Source organism: Gobio gobio, assembly GCF_949357685.1.
Source record: "Gobio gobio genome assembly, chromosome: 25".
NCBI classification, from domain to species: domain Eukaryota; kingdom Metazoa; phylum Chordata; class Actinopteri; order Cypriniformes; family Gobionidae; genus Gobio; species Gobio gobio.
In genome coordinates, this window is record NC_137121.1 from 6,970,496 (window position 1) to 6,995,868 (window position 25,373).

General features: G+C 38.9%; 3 protein-coding genes across 12 annotated transcripts in view; 1 reads left to right on the forward strand and 2 right to left on the reverse strand.

Annotated features, from left to right (window-relative positions):
* The window catches only part of tmem138 (transmembrane protein 138), a 16,563-nt gene extending 6,242 nt beyond the window's left edge, over positions 1 to 10,321 (forward strand). The window contains exons 3-6 of one of the 5 annotated variants that reach the window (XM_079809516.1): positions 1 to 296; positions 1,324 to 1,495; positions 5,748 to 5,823; positions 9,462 to 10,320. The exon at positions 1 to 296 is cut by the window's left edge and continues 127 nt beyond it. In XM_079809516.1, the coding sequence (XP_079665642.1) occupies positions 169 to 296; positions 1,324 to 1,495; positions 5,748 to 5,823; positions 9,462 to 9,574 (489 nt within the window). In that variant the 5' untranslated portion in view covers positions 1 to 168 and the 3' untranslated portion in view covers positions 9,575 to 10,320. Of the gene's footprint in view, positions 297 to 1,323; positions 1,496 to 5,747; positions 5,824 to 9,461 lie in introns of all 5 variants that reach the window. The other 4 variants (XM_079809515.1, XM_079809517.1, XM_079809518.1 and 1 more) reach the window with 4 other exon arrangements.
* A 2,588-nt stretch (positions 10,322 to 12,909) lies between these two features.
* On the reverse strand, positions 12,910 to 18,704 carry tmem258 (transmembrane protein 258). The gene is made up of 4 exons (XM_079810232.1): positions 18,597 to 18,704; positions 17,968 to 18,077; positions 13,142 to 13,270; positions 12,910 to 13,051 (listed from the first exon to the last, which is right to left on the reverse strand). Exons 1-3 carry the CDS (start codon positions 18,597 to 18,599, stop codon positions 13,144 to 13,146), a joined length of 240 nt encoding a protein of 79 aa, XP_079666358.1. The 5' UTR covers positions 18,600 to 18,704; the 3' UTR covers positions 12,910 to 13,051; positions 13,142 to 13,143.
* A 6,017-nt stretch (positions 18,705 to 24,721) lies between these two features.
* Positions 24,722 to 25,373, reverse strand: part of myrf (myelin regulatory factor) — a 63,092-nt gene continuing 62,440 nt past the window's right edge. For 5 of the 6 annotated variants that reach the window (XM_079810233.1, XM_079810235.1, XM_079810236.1 and 2 more), the window contains one exon: positions 24,930 to 25,175. In XM_079810233.1, coding sequence (XP_079666359.1) covers positions 25,092 to 25,175 — 84 coding nt within the window. In that variant the 3' untranslated portion in view covers positions 24,930 to 25,091. Of the gene's footprint in view, positions 25,176 to 25,373 lie in introns of all 6 variants that reach the window. The other variant, XM_079810238.1, reaches the window with a different exon arrangement.

The window sequence follows — 25,373 nt, forward strand, 5'->3', positions numbered from 1 at the left end:
GATTAAACGGCCCGTGGAGCAACTCCAGGAATCATCCTCGTCGTCTTTAGTTTTTTTATGGCGCAGCCGGAAGTGAGATGGAATTTCCTCCGTATAATCTGTGTGGAATAATCTGCATGTCAGACGTGGAGGAGGCTGTGTGCTGATACATTCCGGACCGCTACAGAAATGCTCCAAACCAATAACTACTCGCTGGTGCTGCTGATCCAGCTGGCACTGCTGACCTTTGACCTGTTCGTCAACTCCTTCAGTGAGCTGCTGCGGGCCGCCCCGGTCATACAGCTCGTGCTGTTCATGTGAGTGTGTGATCAGCATCAGCTTCACGTTTGAAGTTTTAGTGTAAATCTTAAAGGGTTAGTTCACCCAAAAATGAAAATTCTGTCATTAATTACTCACCCTCATGTCGTTCGACACCCGTCAGACCTCCGTTCAAATTCGGAACACAAATGAAGATATTTTAGTGTAAAGCTGATGCTGAGAAAGGCTTCAGACAGGCCTCCATTGGCATTCAGTACATTTACACTCCCAAGACCCATAAAAGGCACTTAAAACGTCGTTACAAAGTCCATCTCACCACAGTGACTCTACAATAATTTTACAATGCGACGACAATAGCTTTTGTGCGCAAAAAAAAATCAAAATAACGCCTTTATCCAACTTGTTCTTGTCTTCCGTGTGTGTCTCCACGACGCATGCGCGAGAATATTACGCAGATCCGGCGCTCGGACACATGACCCAGAAGCGATTTGTTTACAAGCAGAGGAAGACGCGCGTGTCTAAGCTGTTGAATTCTACATTGATCATGCTTTAGGTCTCGGCGTAGTTCTCAAAATGGGGCTAAAGTGTGCATTTCATGGATTCCCGATCGCTGGCGCTACGTCATATTCTCGCGCATGGGTCGTGGAGGCACACACGGAAGACAAGAACAAGTTGGATAAAGGTGTTATTTTGATTTTTTTTTTGCGCACAAAAGCTATTGTCGTCGCATTGTAAAATTATTGTAGAGTCACTGTGGTGAGATGGACTTTGTAACGACGTTTTAAGTGCCTTTTATGTGTCTTGGGAGTGTAAATGTACTGAATGCCAATGGAGGCCTGTGTGAAGCCTTTCTCAGCATCAGCTTTACACTAAAATATCTTCATTTGTGTTCCGAATTTGAACGGAGGTCTGACGGGTGTCGAACGACATGAGGGTGAGTAATTAATGACAGAATTTTCATTTTTGGGTGAACTAACCCTTTAAATGCAATGCGAGTTTCTTTGAATGAAAGCACATGAATGTTTCCTAACAGCAGATTGTCATACGTGTTCTCTCTTTCGGCAGAATCCAGGACATTGGCATCCTGTTTAACGTCATCATCATTCTCCTCATGATGTTTAACACATACGTGTTCCAGGTGGGGCTGGTGTCTCTCTTACTGGAGCGATTCAGAGCCCTGCTCATACTGTCTGCTCTCTACCTCACCCTCAGCATCTGCTTTCACTGCTGGGTCATGGTGTGTACACACACACACACACACGCACACACACACACACACACACACACACACACACACACACACACACACACACACACACACACACACACACACACACACACACACACACACACACACACACACACACACACACACACTCACGTTTGTTTTTGTGAAATGTGAGGACATTCCATAGACGTAATGGTTTTTATACCGTACAAACCGTATTTTCTATCCCCTTAAGGCCCGGGTATACTTCGGCCGTCCGCGCGCAGCCCAAATTTTCAGACCGCGCGGACGGTCCGCGTGCAACAGCGCATGCGCCAGCAGTACAGAAGAGTCCACTAGGTGGCAATACACACAGTATTGAGCACAGTGTTCAGCCGTCGAAGAAGAGTGTGCAAAGACCGGTTTAAAAACAACACGCTTGAAAAAAAAGAGAGAATTTTTGATTCTTCAGTGTTTCTTCCAAACTATGTTGCAATGGTGGATCCACTACAGTTCTTCTCCGATCATGCCCAGCAAATGTCCCTTTGATGACAGGACTCAGTGCTGCCCTCCGATGTCTGGTAGAGCATAGACACTTTTTTACTGCGCATGTGTCGAACGCGATCCTCCGCGCGCATCCGTTGTGTAGTATACTTTAAAAGACGCGCGGACAGGGCTGCGCGCGTGACGCGTCCGGGCGCGGTAAGTGAAGTATACCCGGGCCTTTACATTGCCCCTGCCCCTAAACCTACCCATCACACACACACACACACACACACACACACACACACACACACACACACACACACACACACACACACACACACACACACACACACACACACACACACACACACACACACACACTGCCCCTGCCCCTAAACCTAACCCTCACAGGAGACTGTGCAGTTCACTTTCTGTGAAAAAAAACTTGTTCTGTATGATTTATAAGCATTTTGAAAAGTGAGGACATGGGGAACGTCCTCATATTTCACCCTCTTTTTGTAATACCTGTGTCATACACATGTCATTATACACATTTGTGTCCTGATATTTCACAAAAACATGCACACACACACACACACACACACACACACACACACACACACACACACACACACACACACACACACACACACACACACTCTCAAACACTCACACACACTCACACACACACTCACAGACACACACACACACACACACACACTCACACACACACACACACACTCACACACACACACACTCACACACACACACACACTCACAGACACACACACTAGGGCTGCACGATATGAGGAAAAGTTGCGATGTGCGATAACATTGTTTAATATTGCGATGACGATATGACTTGCGATAAATATTCAAATGTGAATGTTAGCTATACTGTTCCCATGTCTTAGTGCTTTAAGGTCGTGTTCAGTGTTGGGCAGTAATACATGTACCAGCATCACGTATTCAGAATACATATTATGAGTAACTGTATTCCATTACAGTTGCAATTTAAATAGTTGATATTTAGAATACAGTTACATTGTTGAAATCAATGGATAACATTAACGATACTTCTCGGTTTCATGAGTTTATTTACTCTCTAAATAAATTAAGGCAACTCGATGCATTTCTCAGAAGCCCCAAAATGAAAATGAAAAAATGCACAGTTTGCGTGATCAGTCACAATAGAGTCGGAGAGGAGCAGCGGGAGCTAGAGGTAGAGATGGAGCCAGAACAACAGAGCCAGGGTAATAAAGCGTTTCTATCTTGGAAATTCAAAAAGCATTTCATATTAAAGAAAGAGAAGGGAGAATGAAATATCACACTGCAGTGTAACTGTGCAGTGCCGCGGTGGTTGGGGGGGGCGCCTATACACGCACGCACGCCTATATTTTTTTATATAGCCTATATTATATAAATTCATTAGGCTATATATTCGTTAAATATATTATTCGTTTATATTTTTTATTTTCAAAATGTAGGCTATTTAATTGAGATTGAGGTGTATATATACCTCAATTAAATAGCCTACATTTTGAAAATAAAAATAAGTCTCAAACATGCGTGTTTATTTTAGGCCTACACTGACCGACTTCCGTCAGTGAAACAACATACTACAGCCTGTAAAACATTTAAATAAATATCTGTAAATAATCGAAATATAAATATGTTAAATATTAGTTAAAGAAATTTTTTTTTTATATTTCCCCACAGACGTGCGTCTTATGCCTTATCACTTGCGCTGGAAGGAATGACACGAGCAGGAAAGACGCATCGTTTTCTAATATCTTCATGTTTTCTTCTGATGTTCCAAAACTGATCGGCTACTTGTAGAAAAATGTGAAGAACGAAATTATCTTCCGCAGGGTCAAGAACGTAGGCTTTGTTTGATTATCGCTTTGAGAGAAAGCGAAACTAAAAATCTCTGGCGTGTATGAAATACGCTATACACATAAACTTGACCAAGTCTAATAGCAAGCACAAACTGTGTTAAATAAAGTAAAGTTTGAAGTAAAATGTATCTGTCCTACTCCGTTTTCTATTTTACCACAGTAAATGATGCGAATAGAGCCTACTCGTAAATAAATCAAACAAGGAAGAAACGTTTAATCCCCTGTGAGAGACGTAAATGAGGATTTGGGAAAATAAATAAGAGATTCCATGTCCAATAGAATAAAATGGAGTAAACCTATTGTTCAATTCATGGAAAATCGTGTGACTAGATCGCAAAACGCAAGCAAACTTAAATTTAGCTCACCACACAAAGCCTTCTCTCGCTCGGCCTGAATCCAGACGTTTCCATGGCTGTGATGTAACATTTAATTGCGAACCTATTATTTATTTTGTACATAAAGCTTTGTGCTTCACTCGTGTCATAATATTCACGTAAAACAGCTAGTTGACGTGCAACTTTACATTCTCCTATGCGCTGATTTACCAGCCCAAGAGCTGATGTCCCCGTTTGACGTTAGCTAAATATTTTATAATATATGTTTAGTAAGCAGGATTTGATGGCCGCATTCCTACACTTATAAAACGCAATTCAATGTGGAAGTAATCCAAGTTTTCAGAATACGTTACTCAGATTGGCGCATGTAAACTGTTTTCCCTTATTCATCGTGTCAGGCTGTCAGTTGCGATGTGTTCATCGCGCGAGTTCATATCGCGATGACGATGAAAATTCGATGTATCGTTCAGCCCTAACACACACACACACACACACACACACACACACACACACACACACACACACACACACACACACACACACACACACACACACACACACACACACACACACACACACACACACACACACACACACACACACACATAGTTCATAAAATTCTATGCATGTTTTCTTTATTCAGTTCATTTCCCATGTTTCCCAAGTCTATTCTGCTAATAGTTCCCAAGTTATTACTGCATAATATATCAATTGAAATAAAAAATGGTAAAAATATCATTCAAATTGTGTAAATAAAAACAAAACCGTAAAATATGAACAAACCGATCATTCTGCTTAAATTTTGCTGAAAATTATTTGATCCTATTTAAATTAAAAATAAATAAAACATACATGCATATTCTGTACATATTTGTATTTCTAAAATACTCTTCATTTTCCATATTTGTAGTTTCCCATAAATAAACATTTCCCATGTTTAAATCCATTCGGCTAAAATATTACTGTATAATATATAAATTAAAGATTTAATAATAAAAACAAAAATAATATTGTGTCCAAAATTGATTCTGTACATATTTGTATTTCTAAAATACAAACATTTTATTTATTCTGGTCGTTTATACTGTTTAAACTGTATAATATATACATTACAAATAAAATAAAAATGTTTTAAAAATCATTTATTTTTTGTTGTATAAATGTTTGCTGTATATTTCTAAAATACTTGTCCTTATTCTGTTAATTTCCCATGGTAATGTCCCACGCTGAAAAATTATAATTGTATAATAAAATACAAAGTGTCTAAAATGTCCTTTTGTACACATGTATATTTCTAAAAGACTCCCATCTTCCTTATTTTGTCAATGTCCCCATGTTTAAATACTTTCAGCAGATAATTATTATTGTATAATATAAAATTAAAAATGAAAATAAATAAAAGTAGTAAAAAGACAAATCCATTAAATCCATTCTGAATCATCCATGATGAAATGTATTATTGTACACTATGTAAATAAAAAATAAAAAAAAATGTGTCCAAATTCTGCACATATTTGTATTTCCAAAATACTAATTCCCTTCCTCCTGTTGATTTTCCGCCAGAACCTGAGGTGGATGGAGTCGGATCGCTTCGTGTGGACGGACGGTCTGCAGGTTCTCTTCGTGTTCCAGAGACTAGGTGAGCCTCTGTGAGACGCTAGCCAAACCTTGAACTGGGTTTGATGCGAGGGTCACTGTAGTGCTGGGCGGTATGACCAAACATTTATATCACGGTATTTTTCAAAATTATATCGGTTTCGCGGTATATGGCGTTCTTTTGACCAGGTGTTTATCACATTTCTTCTGATTGAGAGAGGAAATACTGCAGTAGATTGACTAGAATGCCCTGTTTTACTGTCATGCCGAGTGAATATTGTAGAAAAATTCCACACTAGAGTTAATTCAGGTTTACACAGACCTGCAACACACTCATTACAGACACCTGAATATTAAAATATGACCACGGAGAGAAAAAAACGAGTTGAGGGCACCTTAAGCATTTTAAAAATCTAACCCTATATAACAACAAACTGCAAAAACGAGGGAGAAACGCGGAAGAACATTTCAACTGTCTAAGGATAATAAAGCAGTTACATTTTTGCCCATTCTTCTATGAATTGTCAGTCTATTTATTAACTCACATCATTGTCTTCTGTGTAGCAGAATAACCCATCGTGCCATCGCGGTCATGATCAGACTTCATGGGCGTCGGAAGCCCAAAAAATGTGGGTGGGTCCTCTCAGAAAATTTTTCTGGAGTAGATGCCATTTACATTAAGTACAAATATACCGCTTTGCTTGCTAAAAGTCTAGTTCGGCAAGACAAAATTATGGAAATCGCCATATCATTTAGAGCGGCAGTAGTGTAGGGTTAAGACGCAAATCGACCCGCGGTTCGAGTCCGCCTTTTGCCGAACTCACTCTTCTCCCTTTTCCCATCACATATCAGATCGGAAAGGCAGTTATTTTCAATAAAAATGAAGAAAATATTAGAAAAGTGGAAATAAAGCATCTAACGTGTTTAATAATAAGTGTTTATCGATTAGTGGTAGGTGAACAGACATAAAAGTGAGTGGGTCCAATATCATTGATTGTAAAAAGTGGGTGGGTCTTGTCCCGACGCCCATGTCAGACGTAGAGTTCAGTGTCCTTTGCATACATTTCATTTGAAGACGTCGTGATGAAATATGCGCGCATACACGCTGATGGTTCATGTTTAGAGCACTAGAGTATAAACTTAAACGCGCTCGCTCCGGTCTATATCTGATATATGATCCATGTGGAGAATGCTGTTAACCCTCTGGGGTTCTTCATTTATGGGTCACACTCAGGACCTTCGGTTCAAAAATGACCCGGAGGGCGGGATTAAGATAAAAAAGATTTGAGTAAAATCAATAAAATATATTTTTGTTCAATAATATTTTTTCTTTTCTTTTTTGGTGTTTTGAGATAATTTTATGATTTATAATTAATATTTTTTCAGTAATTATGACCCATTTTTTCCATTTAATATAATAAAAAATGTATATCTATATATAATTTTTCTTATTAAAGCTCTAAGTATTTCATTTTAGAGTCAAGCCTAGGCCTCATGAAAGCAATTTTTTTCATGAGATCGGTGCCATCCGGTGGACACATTGAGCATTTTTATCACGCAATAGCACATTTTTACCACTATAGTGGATCTTGTGTTTTATCATTTCTTTCTTTAAATCGTAGCTTTATCGGAATGGTCAGAAACTTGGTGACTTTATTGGTACTTGGTATATGAACACCCAAAAAAATTGGGGACAGGATTTGAAAAGTCTAAGTGGTTGTAAAAAAAAAAAAAGTCACACTCAGGACCTCCGCGTCAAAAATGACCCCCACTGGAAATGAATGGGAAATTAGTTTTTTTGTGCATATGTAACAGAGGCCAGCTAGTAGTCGCTGTGCGAGTAAACCTCACTCCTCTGATCTCAAGAGATGCTCTAGCGACTGATGCTAGGGGTTGCAGCCTTTAGACTCCTTGTTAGAGCGTCCGACTCTCATGCCGGCGGACCCGGGTTCGAGTCCCGCTTGGAGCGGGTGGTTCGAACAGGAGGGGTTACATATACAATCTACAAATCAGGCAGGATGCAGAAAAAAAGGACTCAACAGTGAAGGGGTGAATCTCTAAAACATCAAAAAAGTGCAAAACAGACAAAAAAACTCACACACAACACACACAAAAACACACGCACACACAAATTAACGCGTTCCATTCCAAAAGCTAATTGTGTTTTTGTGTGTGTCTGTGAGTTTTTTTTGTTTGTTTTGCACTCTTGATGTTTTAGAGATTCACCCTTCACTGTTGGGTCCTTTTTTCTGCATCCTGGCTGATTTGTAGATTGTATGCACAAAAAAATATTTTTGCCAATTTCCCATTCATTTCCTATAGGGGTCATTGTGTGACAATTTTTTTTACGACCACTTAGACTTTTCAAATCCTGTCCTCAATTTTTTTGGGGTGGTCATATACCAAGTACCAATAAAGTCACCAAGTTTCTGACCATTCCGATGAAGCTACGATTAAAAAAAAAAAAAAAAATTAAAAAAAATTTGGAAATCAGAAATGACCAAAGAGCCCCAGAGGGTTATGCTGCGTTCCAGGCAGGTTTTTGAGCCCGTAAATTACAACTTCAAACCACGACTCACGACTTTGTAGTGTTCCAGGCAAAGTCACGCCAAACTGTTAGACGTAAACAAAAAGTTAGACGTAAACAAAGCATGTCGGACCGTACGGGGTGTATGCTCATTTACAATCATTTCTATCGCCAAAGGTGCTTACTCCTTGCTTTATTTGAGGGAAACGGAGGAGAAAAACAGCGCAGACGGCAAGAAAAGCTGTTATACCTTTTATTTTACGTTATTTGTATATTCGTTTCATAAACACTGCATCCGTAGGGGGCTGCCATTGTTGCTTCGCGGGCTATGTGACGTCAAAACTCGTAACTGGGAGTACATCGATCTAGTACGAGTTCACGGGTGGGAAGTCACGGGTTCGGCTGCCGTTCCAGTGCACTTTCACTGGTAGAAGGTTGGAAAAACACGGGTTACGGGTTGCCTGGAACGCGGCATTAATCTCATCACGGCGCTCCGCGCAGAAACCGCTCTCTCTCACGCGCCACGTGTAGTTTGTATTCTCCGCTGTAATCAAGGGCTGAATCCGAAATTGCCCCCTATAACCTCAAATAGGGCATTATTTGAGGGGACAGCCATTGGTAGTGGTGTCCGAAATCATAGTCCGAAATCATTCAATCCCACAATGCACCGCAATAACGAGTGTACAGCCGATGAAAACACGACGGCTGTCCGACTTCACACACTCGTTTTCATTCACTCCTTCAAGTGGATAACGTAGGGAATAGTAGATGAGGGTTTAGGGGGTGATTTCGGACTTACCATAGGCTGTCATGCGATCCCAGCTGAGCTCTCACTACAGTGCAACAGTGAAACGGGACCCCCCTCAAACAGTGACGCGCTCCGAACGTTGGTTAAGCGATACATACCGGTATTGCGGTATCATCAAAATTCATATCATAACAAAAATAAATACCGCCCAGCACTAGGTCACTGTTAATCCCGTCAAGAACCTCTCAATCCCTTTCTACATGTTTGGAGATACGGGCCTGACGACACAAGAGGTGTTGTAGAGCTGTGATCAAATCGTGATTGGGCTATTTTCACCCTGATAATCATCAATCCATATTGTGCAGTTTCACAGAAGTTGCATGTTGATGGTTGTGTGTCTCCTCAGCTGCGGTGTTGTATTACTACTTCTACAAGCGCACGACCGAATACCTGGGAGACCCCAGACTTTACGAGGATTCCCCGTGGCTCCGCGACGCATTCGCTAGAGCGCGACAGTGAGACAAAACGCCCTCAAGAGCAAGAAACAAAACAGATGGACTCTCAGGCAGAGCCTCGCCACCTTAACCTCTGAACTGTAGACAAGAGCCAAGATGGAGTTGCACACTTTTCAATCACTGATGAGAGCGTCTGAAGATGTCTATATCATAGCACAGTGATCACCACCAGGTGTAAAGCCAACATTTTTACACTGACTTTCCACACATGGCTTCTTACCTGCATTGACGCTGTGTAACGCGCATGTACTAAATTGTCTTTTTATATTGATTGGATCATTGTGCGGTCGAACCACGAGTGGTTGCGTTCAGTTTGCCTTTGAAAAGACGAGTGGGATTCGGTCTGAAGAATCGTCATATTGGAGCTGTTTTTTGAAAAATATGTTCGTAATATTTTCATAAACATCCAAACTTGTCGACGGAGCATCAACAAAGTGCCTCACTGTTCACCCAACACTACGAGAAGTGAGTAACTTGTTATGCTGTAATCATGATTTTATTCTTCTGTGACTGATAATAAACATTTTCCATTGGGCCGGCTCGCGTCTTTATTGGAGCTTCTTCCCGCCGAGTTTCTGCGACGTCGACACCTCGCAATTCTGTTTATTATTTCAGCACGAATAAAAAATTAATAGTGACTTTTATCTCACAATTCAGACTTTTTTTTCCCCTCTCAATCCCGAATTTGGAGCTCGCAATTGACCTTTTTCACATTTCCGGGTTTCTCCGAAGCAGAAGTCATCACACTATTAAAAAAAGAGGAAAAGAAAGAGAGATTAATAATAATAATGTCAATTTTGCTATCAGTCGCTGTATTAGAAACTTTTTTGAAATTTTTGTAATTCGATGCAAATAAGCTTCCATATACACCGATCAGGCATAACATTATGACCAGGTGAATAACACTGATGATCTCTTCATCACCTGTTAGTGGGTGGGATATATTAGGCAGCAAGTGAACATTTTGTCCTCAAAGTTGATGTGTTAGAAGCAGGACAATGGGCAAGCGTAAGGATTTGAGCGAGTTTGACAAGGGCCAGATTGTGATGGCTAGACGACCCCAGGTGCACTATGGGAAGAAGGCAAGCCGACAGAGGCAGTGATGCTTTGGGCAATGTTTTGCTGGGAAACCTTGGGTCCTCCATCCATGTGGATGTTACTTTGACACGTCCCACCTCCCTAAGCATAGATGAGACCATGTTCACCCTTTCATGGAGACGGTTTTCCCTGCTGGCTGTGGCTCTTTCAGCAGATAATGCTCCTGACACAAAGCACAAATGCTTCAGGAATGGTTTGAGGAGCACAACAATGAGTTTGAGGCGTTGACTTGGCCTCCAAATTCCCCAGATCTCAATCCAATCGAGCATCTGTGGGATGTGCTGAACAAACAAGTCCGATCCATGGAGGCCCCACCTCGCAACTTACAGGACTTAAAGGATCTGCTGCTAACATATTGTAGTCAGATACCACAGCACACCTTCAGGGGTCTAGAGGAGTCCATGCCTCGACGGGTCAGGGCTGTTTTGGCAGCAAAAGTGGGACCAACACAATATTAGGAAGGTGATCATAATGTTATGCCTGATTTGTGTATATATCTGATGGTTTACTCGACATCACAGATCTTCACGGCACATGTCAGTAGTCGCTTTAGCTCCGAGATGGGCGACGATCTCACCGCTGACAGGCTGTTCTATTCTGATCTGTCAGATTAAGCTGGATTGGGGTTTTACGCTCCTCAAACAGCCGCAGGACACAAATAGCTCGTATGTTTTCAAATGCCCAGCCAACTCAACTCTCGCATCGTGTGCATGAACTAAAGGAACATGCTGAGATGCGTTATTTTAGGAAACATGGTGAACAAAACAATGGTTAATGCTGGTGAAGCTCTGTGAAGACATAATGACAGAAATGTGTTATGATTAAATGTATTTTTACTATAATTGCTATTAATAAATATTAATATTTACATAATATTATTCTATTGGTTAGGTTTAAAAAAGCATGGAATTTGGAAAGTGAACCTGGCTAAAATGACCACAATGAGATATGAACCCATTATTTTAGAAGTTTTTTTCCCCCCACACTCAATTCGTCAAATGATGATTTAAATATACATTTGCATTTATTTTTTAATAAAAGTGACTCACAAATGAGGTTAAAGGACATGCCACTCTTTTTGAAAATAGGCTCATTTTCCGTCTCCCCCTAGAGTTTAACAGTTGAGTTTTACCGTTTTCCAATCCATTCGGCCGATCTCCGGGTCTGCACTTTTAGCATAGCTTAGCATACATCATTGAATCTGATTAGACCGTTAGCATCTCGCTCAAAAAAATGACCAAAGAGTTTAGATATTTTTCCTATTTAAAACTTGACTCTTCTGTAGTTACATCGTGTAGTTAGACCGACGGAAAATGAAAAGTTGTGATTTTCTAGGCCGATATGGTTAGGAACTATACTCTCATTCCTGCGTAATAATCAAGAGCTTTGAGCCGTCCCATGAGTGCAGCGGCGCAGTGATATTACACAGCGCCTGAAAATAGTCTAACTTCCGTCAACTTCACATTTTCCGTCGGTCTAAGTACACGATGTAACTACAGAAGAGTCGAGTTTTAAATAGGAAAAATATCTAAACTCTTTGGTCATTTTTGAGCGAGATGCTAACGGTCTAATCGGATTCAATGATCTATGCTAAGCTATGCTAAAAGTGCTACCGCCAGACCCGGAGATCGGCCGAATGGATTGGAAAACGGTAAAACTCAACTGTTTAACTCTAGGGGGAGACGGAAAATGAGCCTATTTTCACAAATAGTGGAGAGTCCCTTTAATATGGAAACTTGTTTCCACCACTGAATAAAAAATAAAAAAGACAATTCACAATTCTAACTCAAAATTGCACATTTATATTAATTTATATATAACAATATAACATTTATATTCAGACGAACAATTTGTGCAGTTTTTCTTAGATTCTGACTTTTCTCGTAATTGTTTATACCTCACAATTCTCACTTTACAACTCAAAATTGCTCATTTATATCAATGCAATTCTGAGAGGAAAAAAAAAACGAAATTGTGAGAATAGAATCAGAATTGAAGTCGCAATTAAATAAAATAAGACGCAATTTGTCTTGAAGTTCTGACTTTATAACTCACAATCATGCAATTCTGAGGGGGAAAAAAATCTGAATTTGTAAGAAAGTCGCAATGACCTTTTTTATTCTGCGGTGGAAACAAACTTCCATGGATTAAACATTAAAATTAATAAAGGAAAATTAATCTGGAGAATAAATACACACTAACAGTGGAGGAAAATGAAAACCAAGAATCGTTTTTGATTTTCTAACAAAACTTTTTATTTGTGAAATATTAACCCACAATCCCGTCCATCATGCCAGTGCAAACTCCATCCAAAATCCCGGTACGTCCCAGAAAAAACGTGATCAACTTGGAATGTTTTCTGTACACACGCCATTCCCACAGCCTGACAAACACAGATAAAACACACGTCATGAATAATGCCTCCAGGATTCAGGGCAGGGTCAGTTGGAGGATGGAGAAGCTGGAGACTCACTGTCAGACGTAGATGCCGACCCACAGTAAGAGGAAGAGGACGCCGAAGCCCATGAAGAGCGACGCCACCAGGGAGATCAGCAGCTCTTTGTACACGTCTCTCGTGTACTTCGTGGACGTCACTTCATATCTGAGAGGGGGTCAAGGGGTCAAGCTCATCTTTATAGGCTGAACTGTACAATCACATCACCTGTGGAAGAGGTTTTCTGCCACGGAATAAGAAATAAAGGTAACTGCGACTTTTTATCTCACATTTCAGAATCTTTTCTCACATTTTCACAGTTCACATCCGGCAATTTTGACTCTCGAAATTCTGATTTACGGCACAATTCAGTCACGAAAAAACTTGTGACTTTTTGGCTGCGTTCACACTGCAGGCTGAAACGACCCAATTCCGATTTTTTTTGCCCTTATGCGACCTGTAGGGTTGGGTACCGAAATCCGGTTCCAATATGGCACCGGTACTTATATAACCGGTATGTACCGGACCGAATCAGAACGCAGATTTCGGTTCCTCATTTCGGTGCCAAAATTCAAACGTGCTTTCGCGCTTTGGCCGAGCCAGAGACAGACGCTCAGCGCTGGTCACATCACAACTCATGACAACTATTCAGTGTTTTCAACCACATCATGTTTATTTCAGGTTTCAGACATTTAAATGCTCATAAGTAGCTACTAGCAAAAAACACACACAGTGATGTCTATGGAAGCGGCAATGACAATCCTTTCAGACGGTTATAATTTGACTAACGTTACGTGTTTTATTCACATCAGATAAATGCACATTATATAGTAGCTATAGCGTTTACTCTATTCTTCTTCCAGTTCACTGGTCACTTACTTTCATGTGTTTCGTGAGACGAGAATGAACTCAAGTGTTGTAAATCCGACAGATCCGATTCTGAGGCGCAAACTAACATGGCGCCGCCCATTGCGCTTTATAGATCAACTAACACACATTCACTCACACATTTGAACATCAGATAGTTCGTGACACAGTTAAGAAGTTTGTGAATATTTTGAATAAAAAGAAAAAACGAAATAAACCCGATACAGCTGAGCTGTCAGCGCTATTGCGGCTGCTGTGTGTCATGTGAGAAACATGACGCGTCGCCATGGAAACATTAAGGCGATGCGTTCAAAAATATTTAGCCAGAGAATATGATCATATTTCAAAATAAAGCTGAAGCTCGAAGCTGGTTAGTAGCAGAGCAAGAATACAGACGACTGCTGTTATTACTGTAACTGTTTAGAGTTATATTAGGCCTGTTGTAGTTGGGTTAGGTGGCTTAAGTTTTACTGTGAATTTGTAAATAAGTCAATTATAATTTGTAAATAAGTAAATTGTGTTTTGTATTTATTTATATTCATACATTTAAGTATACATTAAACTTTTAATAAATGGTTCAATTTATATAATAAATAAATAAATAAATAAAAAGCCATTTAATGTCGTCCACCTCGTTTGGTGGCCTTTAAAAAAAAAAAAGTATCGGTTCAGGCACCGGAACCGTTTTAAAAGTATCGGTTTGGCACCGGAATCGAAAAAAACCCAAACGATACCCAACCCTAGCGACCTGTATCTGATCTTTTCATGACAGTCTGAACGACACAGATCCGATCTTTTCAAATGCGACACAGGCCACTTGGGTATGTGGTCCAAATCCGATACATATCCGATCTTTTGAAATGCGTCTTCAGTCTGAACTGCCAGGTCACATGTATCCGACCCGCACGTCGTTGATACGCGACAAACGTCATCATTGTACGTTGAAGTAGGCGGGAATGAGAAGATAAACAACTATGGCGGACGATGCTGAGACCAGTCAGTGGAAGGGAAGCGAGATTTCGGAGTTAATTAATATTTGGGGGGGCAGCTCTATTCAGGCCAAACTCGAGGGCTCTTATCGGAACCGGGCGGTTTTTGAAAACATTTCCAGCGAAATGGCCGAGCGTGGTTACAGACGATCCTGGCTCCAATGCCAGCGAAAGTACTCTTCTGCGCATGCGGGTCACTTCTAGGTCATTTCACGTTCACACAGGAGATCACAAAAGGTCGCATTTAATTGGAAATGTGAACGGCCTTGCAAAAAAAAAAAAAAAAAAAAAAATCGCATTTTTTCAAAAAATCGGAATTGAGCATTAAGCCCTGCAGTGTGAACGCAGCCTTTGAGTTCCCTCGTGAGTCAGACTTTTCTTCTCAAGAACTATCTCTGAGAATGTTCACATCTCGCAATTTATCGCAAATCGTTTTTTTTTTTTTTTTTTTTTACAATTTTCTGTTTTAGCCACGAAAAAAAAAATGAATCGCAATTATTTTTTTGTGCAATTTTGACTCAAAATTCTGTTTACATTCCGCAATTCATCCTTGGCTGGGAGTTTGATTGACAGGCGATCTGACCAATCATATTCCGCCATTTTCGTCCGGAGAGTTTGTAGCTCAACGTCGGTGGACTTGAACTTGAAAAACGGTGTGTACTGACGTCTTTCCGCGGTTGAAACACCATTCCTTCTGAAGTTCATTCATGTTTATTTGATTGTTAACTAGAAGTAAGAGATGATGGGTTCACGAGCAGCTTTACCTGAGGAGCTACAGCGATCACGACACATTAAAGAGCCACACAACGCTATTTACTGTTTACATTTCATTAAAATATGACACTTTTAGAGTTGAGACTTTGTTTCATATTTAAATGAACCTGCTCTGTCCTGTCAGTCAGTGTCCTCTCTGCTCTGCGATGTGTTTTTCACTACGTGAGAACGTGTGTGCGCGTGTGTGTGTGTGTGTGAGCGCGCCATGGCTTGTCGGACATAGCAACAGTAACTAAAGGGGGCGGGTCTTTGCGAACTTTCAATTCTGTTTTTGTTTCTGTCATGAAAAAAGGTATGACTTTTCTCAGGATTCAGATTTTTCTTCAAGTTCAAATCTCGGAATTCTGACTTTATTTCTCACAATTTTTTCTTTTTTCTCTCTTTTGAAATTCTGAGCTTACGTCACACAATTCTGTCTGTTATGAAAAAAGGTAATTACGACTTTTTAGCTCAGAACTGCAATTTATTTATTATTTATTAATTTATTTCTCATAAATCTGTCTTTTTCTTACAATTGTGAGGCGAGTTTACATCTCGCAATTCTGTTTTTTGTTTGCAATTTTGACTCAATTCTGTTTTTGTTTCTCTAATGAAAAAAGGTACGACTTTTTACCTCACAATTCAGATTTTTTTCGCGCAATTGCTAGTTTTTTCTTCAAGTTCAAATCTCGCAATTCTGACTTTATTTCTCGCAAATCTCTCACAATTTTTCTTTTTTTTCTCTCGAAATTCGGAGTTTACGTCGCACAATTATTTTGTTTTAGTCACGAAAAAAGGTACTTGCGTTTTTCTCACAATTCAGATTTTTTTTCTCAGAATTGAAAGTTTACATCTCGCAATTCAGAGTTTACTTTGCGCAATTCTGTCATGAAAAATTTAATTACGACTTTTTTAGCTCACAATACTGTTTTTTTTCTATCAACTGCAAGTTATCATCTCACGATTTAGACTTTTCTCCAAACTTCAAGTTCATATCTCGCAATTCTGACTTTATTTCTCCCAATTCTCACAAGTTTACATTTCAGTTTTTTTCATTCAGTCACAAAAAAAATCAATTGTGATTGTTTCATTTCATAAATTTGGAAATTTCTTCTCAGAATTGCAGGTTCACATCTTGCAATTGTGACTTTGTCGTGAAATTGTTTACATCTTGCAAAAAGACTTTTTAGCTCACAATTCTTCTTTTTCTCTTGAAATTAAGTTCTCACAATTTAGACTTTTCTTTCTGCAAGTTTATAACCTTTTTTTTCCCTCACAATTTTTTGTTTGTTTCCGTCATGAACAAAAGTAACTTCTCACAATTTAGACCTTTTTTTTGTCGCAATTGCACATGAAACCTAGCCTGGATGCCAGCCGAATTTAGCCCCGCCCACATTTTTTTTTGCTCGGGCAATTCGGTCTGGACTTGCTCCATAGAGGAGTAATTATGCCCGAACAGAAACTGTTCGGACCAATGAAATTGTGAGGGCGGGCTTTAGACGATGATGGACAGATGATAAACAGTAACGTAATCAACCACGTCATCGAAGGCTCTTGGGTTGAATTTGCTCTTATCCTAAACGGAGAACTTGTTCGTATATGCGTTCACCTTCACTATTTCTCTCAGAAACGATGATCGTGTTAGTAAGTACTCTGTGTATCCTTAAATTATTTTATTACTGGCAAAGATCGTTTACACTCATCTTTTTCTTGTAACGTTACTTAATCCAGCGTGCGTGCAGACAGGGTTTCCAAGTGTTTTTGCAATGTCGCGCACAATTGCTACTCAAAACGTTAGCCCAAAACAATAACTTTCCGGGGTGTTCTCCGGAAAAAAATGGCGTTTGGTTGGCAAAATATGTTATTTTGGCAAGGTTGCCTGCTAAAATTCGCATTCCTGGGTTTATATAATCACATAATTGGGGTCGCTTCAACCCGCGGACATGGAGAAAAACACGGACTTGGCAACACAGTGCAGTTGAGTTCTGTTGACATTTGACAACTAACGTTACGCGTCGCTCCGTTGCTCTGATTGGTTGTGGGTCTATCCAATTGAGGTCTTTCCTGGCTCGGTTGAAACACGCCCCATAATCAAAGCTCAATGGAGCGGTACCAGACTCAAATTCTGACTAGAATTGAGTATGACCACGCCAGGCTACATAGCATTATTTATTTCTTAAATTCTGTGGCAGAAACCAGCCTCCGTGCACTTCTGCTGGGGTGTCCGAATGTAACCCAGTGACTGGTGAAGGATACACGAAGAACCAGGCTGTGAAGAACATGCCGATGGCCAGCAGCACGACGGTGAGGTGCGGGAACACGGCCGGGTTCACCGGGCTGGTGTATCGCGTCATGGCTTCCAACTCCTGCACAGACAATCAGTCATTTACTGTCATCACGTGATAAAACAACAACACAAACAGGTGTATAAAACCTGATACGGTCTTTCCAATATGAGTATCTAAAGAGTAGAAAGGCATATTTTTCCACAATTCACTCCAACATTGAGTGAGATTAACCTTTGACAAAGCTGCCAGTAGATACACACAATACATGAATGTGAACACACAAATTGGCACTTTCTAAATGAATAGTGCAACACTTCTCTGATTAATATCTATTACAAGTTAGCATAGGGCCTACACACATACGTATTTATGATTAAAACATGCATAATATATAGAGTATAACGTTAATATCTGAGTCTGTAGTGAAAGACTCCTGACGGAGGCTAACTGCTAAAGCTAAAGCTGCCAAACTGCTGCAAGACAAGCGCGATCAGAGGAAACACTAGACGCGCGGTTTGCCGTTTCAACTCGTTCCTGGACTCTCGGCCGTTTAATAAATATATATAGTAGTTCGCTGTTAAATCATGAGTAATTTACCATCGTGTGACAGGTAGAGGCAGAATCTGTCCGACAGGATGAAGCGCAAGAACAGCCACGTAAGTGAAGAGTGACCGGAAGAGGAGTGACTGACAGCGCATTACAAAATAAAAGTCCTCACCGATATATAGATAGAGCCAGAGAATGTCTAATATCTGATAGAGCTAACGTTAACAAAATAAAAGCCGTCCCTGATAGATGGTTAAATGGTGATATACAAAATAAAAGTAATCCCTGATATATAGATAGAGCTAACGTTAACAAAATAAAAGCCCTCCCTGATAGATGGTTAAATGGTGATATACAAAATAAAAGTAATCCCTGATAGATAGATAGATAGCGCTATACAAAATAAAAGTCCTCCGATAGATAGATAAATTGTGATATACAAAATAAAAGTCATCCCTGATAGATAGACAGCACCGGACAGCACTATACAAAATAAAAGTCCTCACTGATATATAGATAGTGATATGCAAAATAAAAGTCATCCCTGATAGATAGATAGATAGATAGATAGATAGATAGCACTAACATTATACAATATAAAAGTCATCCCTGATAGATAGACAGCACTACACAAAATAAAAGTCCTCACTGATATATAGATAGTGATATGCAAAATAAAAGTCATCCCTGATAGATTGATAAATAGCACTAACATTATACAAAATAAAAGTAATTCCTGATAGATAGATAGCGCTATACAAAATAAAAGTCATCCAATAGATGGATAAATAGCGATATACAAAATAAGTCATCCCTGATAGATAGACAGCACTATCCAAAATAAAAGTCCTCACCGATATATAGACAGTGATATACAAAATAAGTCATCCCTGATAAATAGATAAGTAACGAAAACATTATACAAAATAAAAGTCCTCCCTGATAGATAGATAGATATATACAAAATAAAAGTCCTCCCTGACAGATAAATAGCACTAACATTATACAAAATAAAAGTCATCCCTGCTAAATAGCGCTATACAAAATTAAAGGCATCCCTGATAGATAGATAAATAGTGCTATACAAAATAAAAGTCCTTCCTGATAGGTAGATAAATTATACAAAATAAAAGTCCTCAGTGATATATAGATAGCGATATACAAAATAAAACTCCTCACTTATATAGATAGATAGATACATTTTGACCGTAACACAAAAAAGAATTTAAATTTAGTATCCAGAAAAAAAATATTTATTTAATTTATGCATCATGCTTGCATACATTTGTATTATGACATCAGTACACATACATGTCAAAAAAGTGAGACTGAAATTATGCAGCTGAACTAAAAATAACGATTAAGTATCAATATACAACAGATGCTTTCAGAAAGCTCTGATAAAGCGAAAGAAAAGAGAAAATGGGACATAAAGACCATAGTGAATTAATTATTATTATTTTTTAAATATTTTAGTTTTTACTGGGCTTTGAGCCATAAAGACAAATAACAATACAGACAATTTGAGAATTTTTCTTCTTCTTTGTCCAGTTTATGTAATTTTACACTAGTCATTGATGAACAAGAAATGTTTTACCCCACTTAAGACAAGTTATTTAAAATGCAATGTTTTAACCAAAATGTTATGATTAACAAATCATAAAAGTAGTAAAATTACATGTTATAAAAACTAATTTAACGAAGAGTAAAAAGAACAGAAATAAAGGATATGGTTGTACATAATGAAAGTTATAAACAATAAAACAGAAAAAAAAACATTTAAAAAGACGTTTTATATTTTACAGAGTATTTAAACAGTTTTAGATGTCACAGAAAACATTAGAAAAAATATTTACAGTGCATAGTTTGGAAGTGCTTCCACAAGAGGCTGGTTTATTCAGGACAGAATATGTGATATTCCCTATGATTTAAAAAAAATAACAACCATATATTAGATTTGTACTGTTTATACTCAGAATCAGTATCATCCATTAGTGTGATATTATGGACAGTGTCATTTTAGTGCACAACATTTTCAGTCAACACTTTCCTGGCTCTCTTCATGATTGGACCATGACTATCACCCAGTCTTACAAGACTACTTTATGGCTTTCCTTATTGCTTTAAAATACTCAAACAATATCTATAACATCAACATGTTATGTGTACAAGGATACGAACAAACAAAAGACAAGAGGACTCCAATGATGAACGTGAAAGACACAATTAATCTGGTCATTTTTCTGCTCGACATAAAAAATCTGGGATTTGTATTTTTCTTAAATGACCGTGAATCTACTGGGGTTTGTTTAGTAATACTCAAAATTTGGGGCATTGTCTGACTAATTCTCCACCGTTCTTCAGCTGTTTATACACGCAAGTAAACTGTACAAGAATACACTGCATAAAAGATTGAACACAATCATTGGTTACGGCTTATAATATAAAGTATAGTATGCATAGAGCATACTAAAGTTAAAACAATGCATTTAAAAGAAAAAGTATAGAACATATGAAAAGGAGAGATTAAGTACCGTAGTAAAAGTGTTTCCTGACAGTTAATGAGTGTATGATCCAGTGTTTTCACACAGTGTTTGACTTACGATTGCTATTGGTTCCAGTCTATCCAGTTTTAAAGAGAAATCCAGTGACTGTAACTCACAAATCCAGTAGCTATGAGCTGATATCAACCATATTAAATGTAGATACTTTCTACACTGCTTTCTTTCTCCAGTGGACGTGACTGCAGAAACCCTGCCCTGTTTATTCATATTAAGATCCTCCATAGTGTTTAACAGCAGTCATGGGAAGTTTAAAGGAGTCCTGTTATGCTTTTTCCACTTTAGTTAGTGTGTGATGTTGCTGTTTGGGCATAAAAAAGATCTGCAAGGTTACAAAACTCCTTCCCCTGGGTCATTTTGACCCAAAATTAATAAAAAAAAAAAGTTTGTATAAAATCGGAGTGGTCCAAGATCTTACAGAATACAAAAACCACGAATAAAAAAAAAAAAGAAGTGATTTGTGTGGTTGAAATTTAAAAAAAGTTGCACGGGTCAATTTGACCCCTTTACACTCTCAGAAAAAAAGGTACAAAAGCTGTCATTGGGGCGGTACCAAAAAGTACACTTTTGTACCTAAATGGTGCATATTGGTACCTTAAATGTACATATTAGTACCTAAAAAGAACAAAAGTGTACCTTTAGAAAAGGTACCGCCCCAGTGACAGCTTTTGTAGCTTTATTTTGAGAGTGTAGGAATGAAGGGAATGCGAGGAATGCTTCAGTACACATAGGAAAAAAACTAAAAATGCTCAAAATTAAAACTAAAACTTTACCAAAAAATGCTTTTATAATGTCTACATGTGAATCTGAATGCATACTGAAGAGAAACTGACTTTAGGACCCAGCGGAACAGCTCATTCACTCCATATAGAGCGATTAGCCAATCTCGAGTCATGAAATATTATCTAATATTATTATTTTTAAGAGGTCGGACACCCAATGTGAGATATTTTGAGCTGAATTAAAAGGGTTATGCATGAGTTATTTTGAATTGAAGTTGAAAGAATGTGCTTAAATTACTATTTATGTATTATTTTTTGATGAAATCTAGTAATTTATAGGTAAATAAAAAATCTCCAAAGAATTGCATTAAAATAAAATAAAAAATATATTATAAAAAATTAAATGAAATAAGTTTAATGGACAAAAAAGAGAGAAAGGTCTAATTTTAGGGCTTCTGGTCAGGATTTATTACAAAGTGCAAGAGAAGGATGAGGGAATACACTTTCCAAGAACTACAACGAACGGCTCGTTTGGACTACAGGGCTTTTTTCTGGAGCTTATGAAGTCACAATGTTACTCATTTAAATAATATCCAGGCCTGGATGAGCCGCATTAGAGAAGACAGTGTTGTCTCAGTCAGTGTTGCCAAGTCCATGGCTTTTAACACTGTTTATCATGACCACGGGGGGTTGAAGAGACCCCAATAATGTGATATTTAGCCCAGGGAATGTGAATTTTAGCCAAAAAACAGCTTTTACCTCCAGAATGTGATTTTTACGTGATGTGAATAAGCTAGTTTTGAGTAGCAATTGTGCGGGGTTGTTTGTAAAAAGCTGGCAACCCTGGTCGCTATGTTGAAGATGCTGTTTTTTCCACCTCCTTTCCAAAACTCATTTGTTTGACCTTCCTAAGGCTGACGAACTTTAAATTGATTTCAAACGCTGTTCCTGAACATTATAACCCCAGCGTTTATCCATGCGCTACACAGCTTCCAGAACCTATGAGAGTACAGCAGGCTACGCACAAAAATGGAGCAGTTTCCACATTGTCGGGACAATCTATTGTTTGTGGATCACAAACTTGTAAGTAAGTCTTATTATTCCTAGTTGTGTTTTCTATTACCAGTTCCAATTACAAGTTTTATGTTGTTGCTATGATGTAAACAAAGGGCAGAGCTTTGCCTCCATTCGCCTGCTAGTCAACATTGGTATGATATACACTCTAAAAAATGGTGCTATATGACACTAAGAGTGGTTCTTTGGCTCGTAATCATAGGGGAACCACTGTAAGTGCTGTATAGCACCAAATCTTGGTGCTTTAGCGGTTCTTTGGGATGACTGAGGTGCTATATAGCACCGCTACCATATACAGAATCTGTTAAGATATGGTGCTATATAGCACCAAAAGTGGTTCCCCTATGATTACGAGCCAAGAACCACTTTTAGTGCCATATAGCACCATTTTCTTTTAGAGTGTAGTGTTTTCTGTTGCTTTTATAAACTCTCGCTTTGTAAGACGGAAAATTAGCCATGGTTTTGTGATCGATTACTGTTTGCATGACCATAGTTTTCTGACAAATATCACGATTAAATTGCACGCATTAAGGGCTGCCAATCACAACACACGGAGCCAGATAGCCAATCACAGCACATTTCATATTTCAGAAGGAGGGGCTTCATCGAAATCGGCGAGTTTGATCCAGACTGGGGTGAGAGGAGCTGTAATAATGTGAAAAATAAGGCGTTTTTTGAACAATCGAGCATGAAAGCACATTCTAGTACAGCCCAAAAACAAAATGAAGGCATAACAGGACCCCTTTAACAAACCTTGAGGTAAATAACCTGATTTGTGTCTCATTAATAAATGAGCCAGTTGGTGCAGTTTAGCCATTTCCAGTGTATAAATAGTCAATGAGAAAGAACAATAAAAAGACTTGTGAGTACGCAGATCCACTATAAAGACCGTTAAAGCCGACATTGAGAACGCAAAACGTTTCTAGCCAATCGAGTTCGGTTTAAGGCACTGTTGCTTTACTTTAATATCAGCTCAACTCACGTCATGGCGAAGCAAGAGTTTGAAGAGAATCACGCTGAGCAAGTTGGTTAAAATTCACTGAACTGTCGAGATGTCAGAGCAGAATCATGTTTTAAAGAGGCCATACGATGCTTTTCAATGTCTTCCTGTATCTGTTAGTGCATGTATGCGATCTGCAAAGTTACAAAGCTCATAGTCTCCCATAAAGTAATTTATTCTAGCCTATCTAACAGAGAATGATGATCCAGACCTGCCTAAAACTCCTCCATCCAGACATTACTTCCTCAAACATCCACGTCACAATGTGAAATATTAGCTTAAAGCTCAGCCAATGGCATACGCTGTGGAGATGCTGTGTCTTTCAATACGAAATTATTAGTTTGGTCTTCAGAAAATGAATGAAATTAGGAATCAGTGGTTAAGATTTGTTTATAAAGCTGTCCTTGAGCAGTTCAAACCAAACGTTTGCTTCAAAAACTGCTTCCTGAAACTCAAATCGTGCTTGATCATCCGCATTATCAGACTCTGTTAGTGTTTACAGCCGCTTTAGAAGCCTTGAAAGCTGAAACTCGCCATTTCTGACACACGCTTGAGATGTTTGGCCAATCACAACGCGCACTGGGTCAGCTGGCCAATCAGAGCACTCTGAGCTCTTCAGAAGGAGGGGCTTAAAAGAGTGTTTCAGACAGACTGGGAATAGAGGTGCTGCAATAATGTACAGCATGTGAAAAATAATGTGTTTTTTGAGCATTAAAGCATGTATTTTAATACATCCATTGAACAAATTAGCACATTTTAAAATAGCATCATATGACCTCTTTAAGAAATTAAATAGGGTATTTTTTCAGATTTCTTGTTGACTTTAAATGCAGTTCGTGTAACAGTGGAGCTTAGAGAAAGACTGCAGGACATGAGCTCCACCCAACAGCCGCTCACTGGTACCTGTTTATAATATATCTTGGCAAATCAAAAGAAACGCATGTAAATGTGTGTGTGTGTGCGCAAGTGTGTATATAAGCAGTAATATGTCATTGAGGTTAAGGCGATCTCGGAAGATTTTTTTTTTGTGTGAAATATGCTCATTTTCCTTTCGTTTTGTACAAATATGCGCAGAACAAACACAGATAAGACGTCTATAACCGCCCGTCCAGATAAAACAGTCTTTGAATCTGGGGCGGCGATACGAGTGGAGACAGGAGAAGCTGAACGGCATGAATCTGGACGCTCCTTAGCATGTGCTTTGAATGAGGAAGCTGTACTCAGAGCACTGGGAGGACACAGCGTCATCTTCACTGCTGCATCCAGTTTGACTCTGTTGATAGAGAGGTTAAAGGGTTAACTTACACATAACACTGAAACAGTATCCTAAATCCAATCAAATCCAATACAGTATCCAATAAAACTGCATGAGAGATCTGAGCTGGGAAGTCTGCTTCATTTTTTAACTGATTCACTTGGACAGTTGGACAATGAATCAAGCAGTTCAAAAGAACAATTCACCAATTTTAGC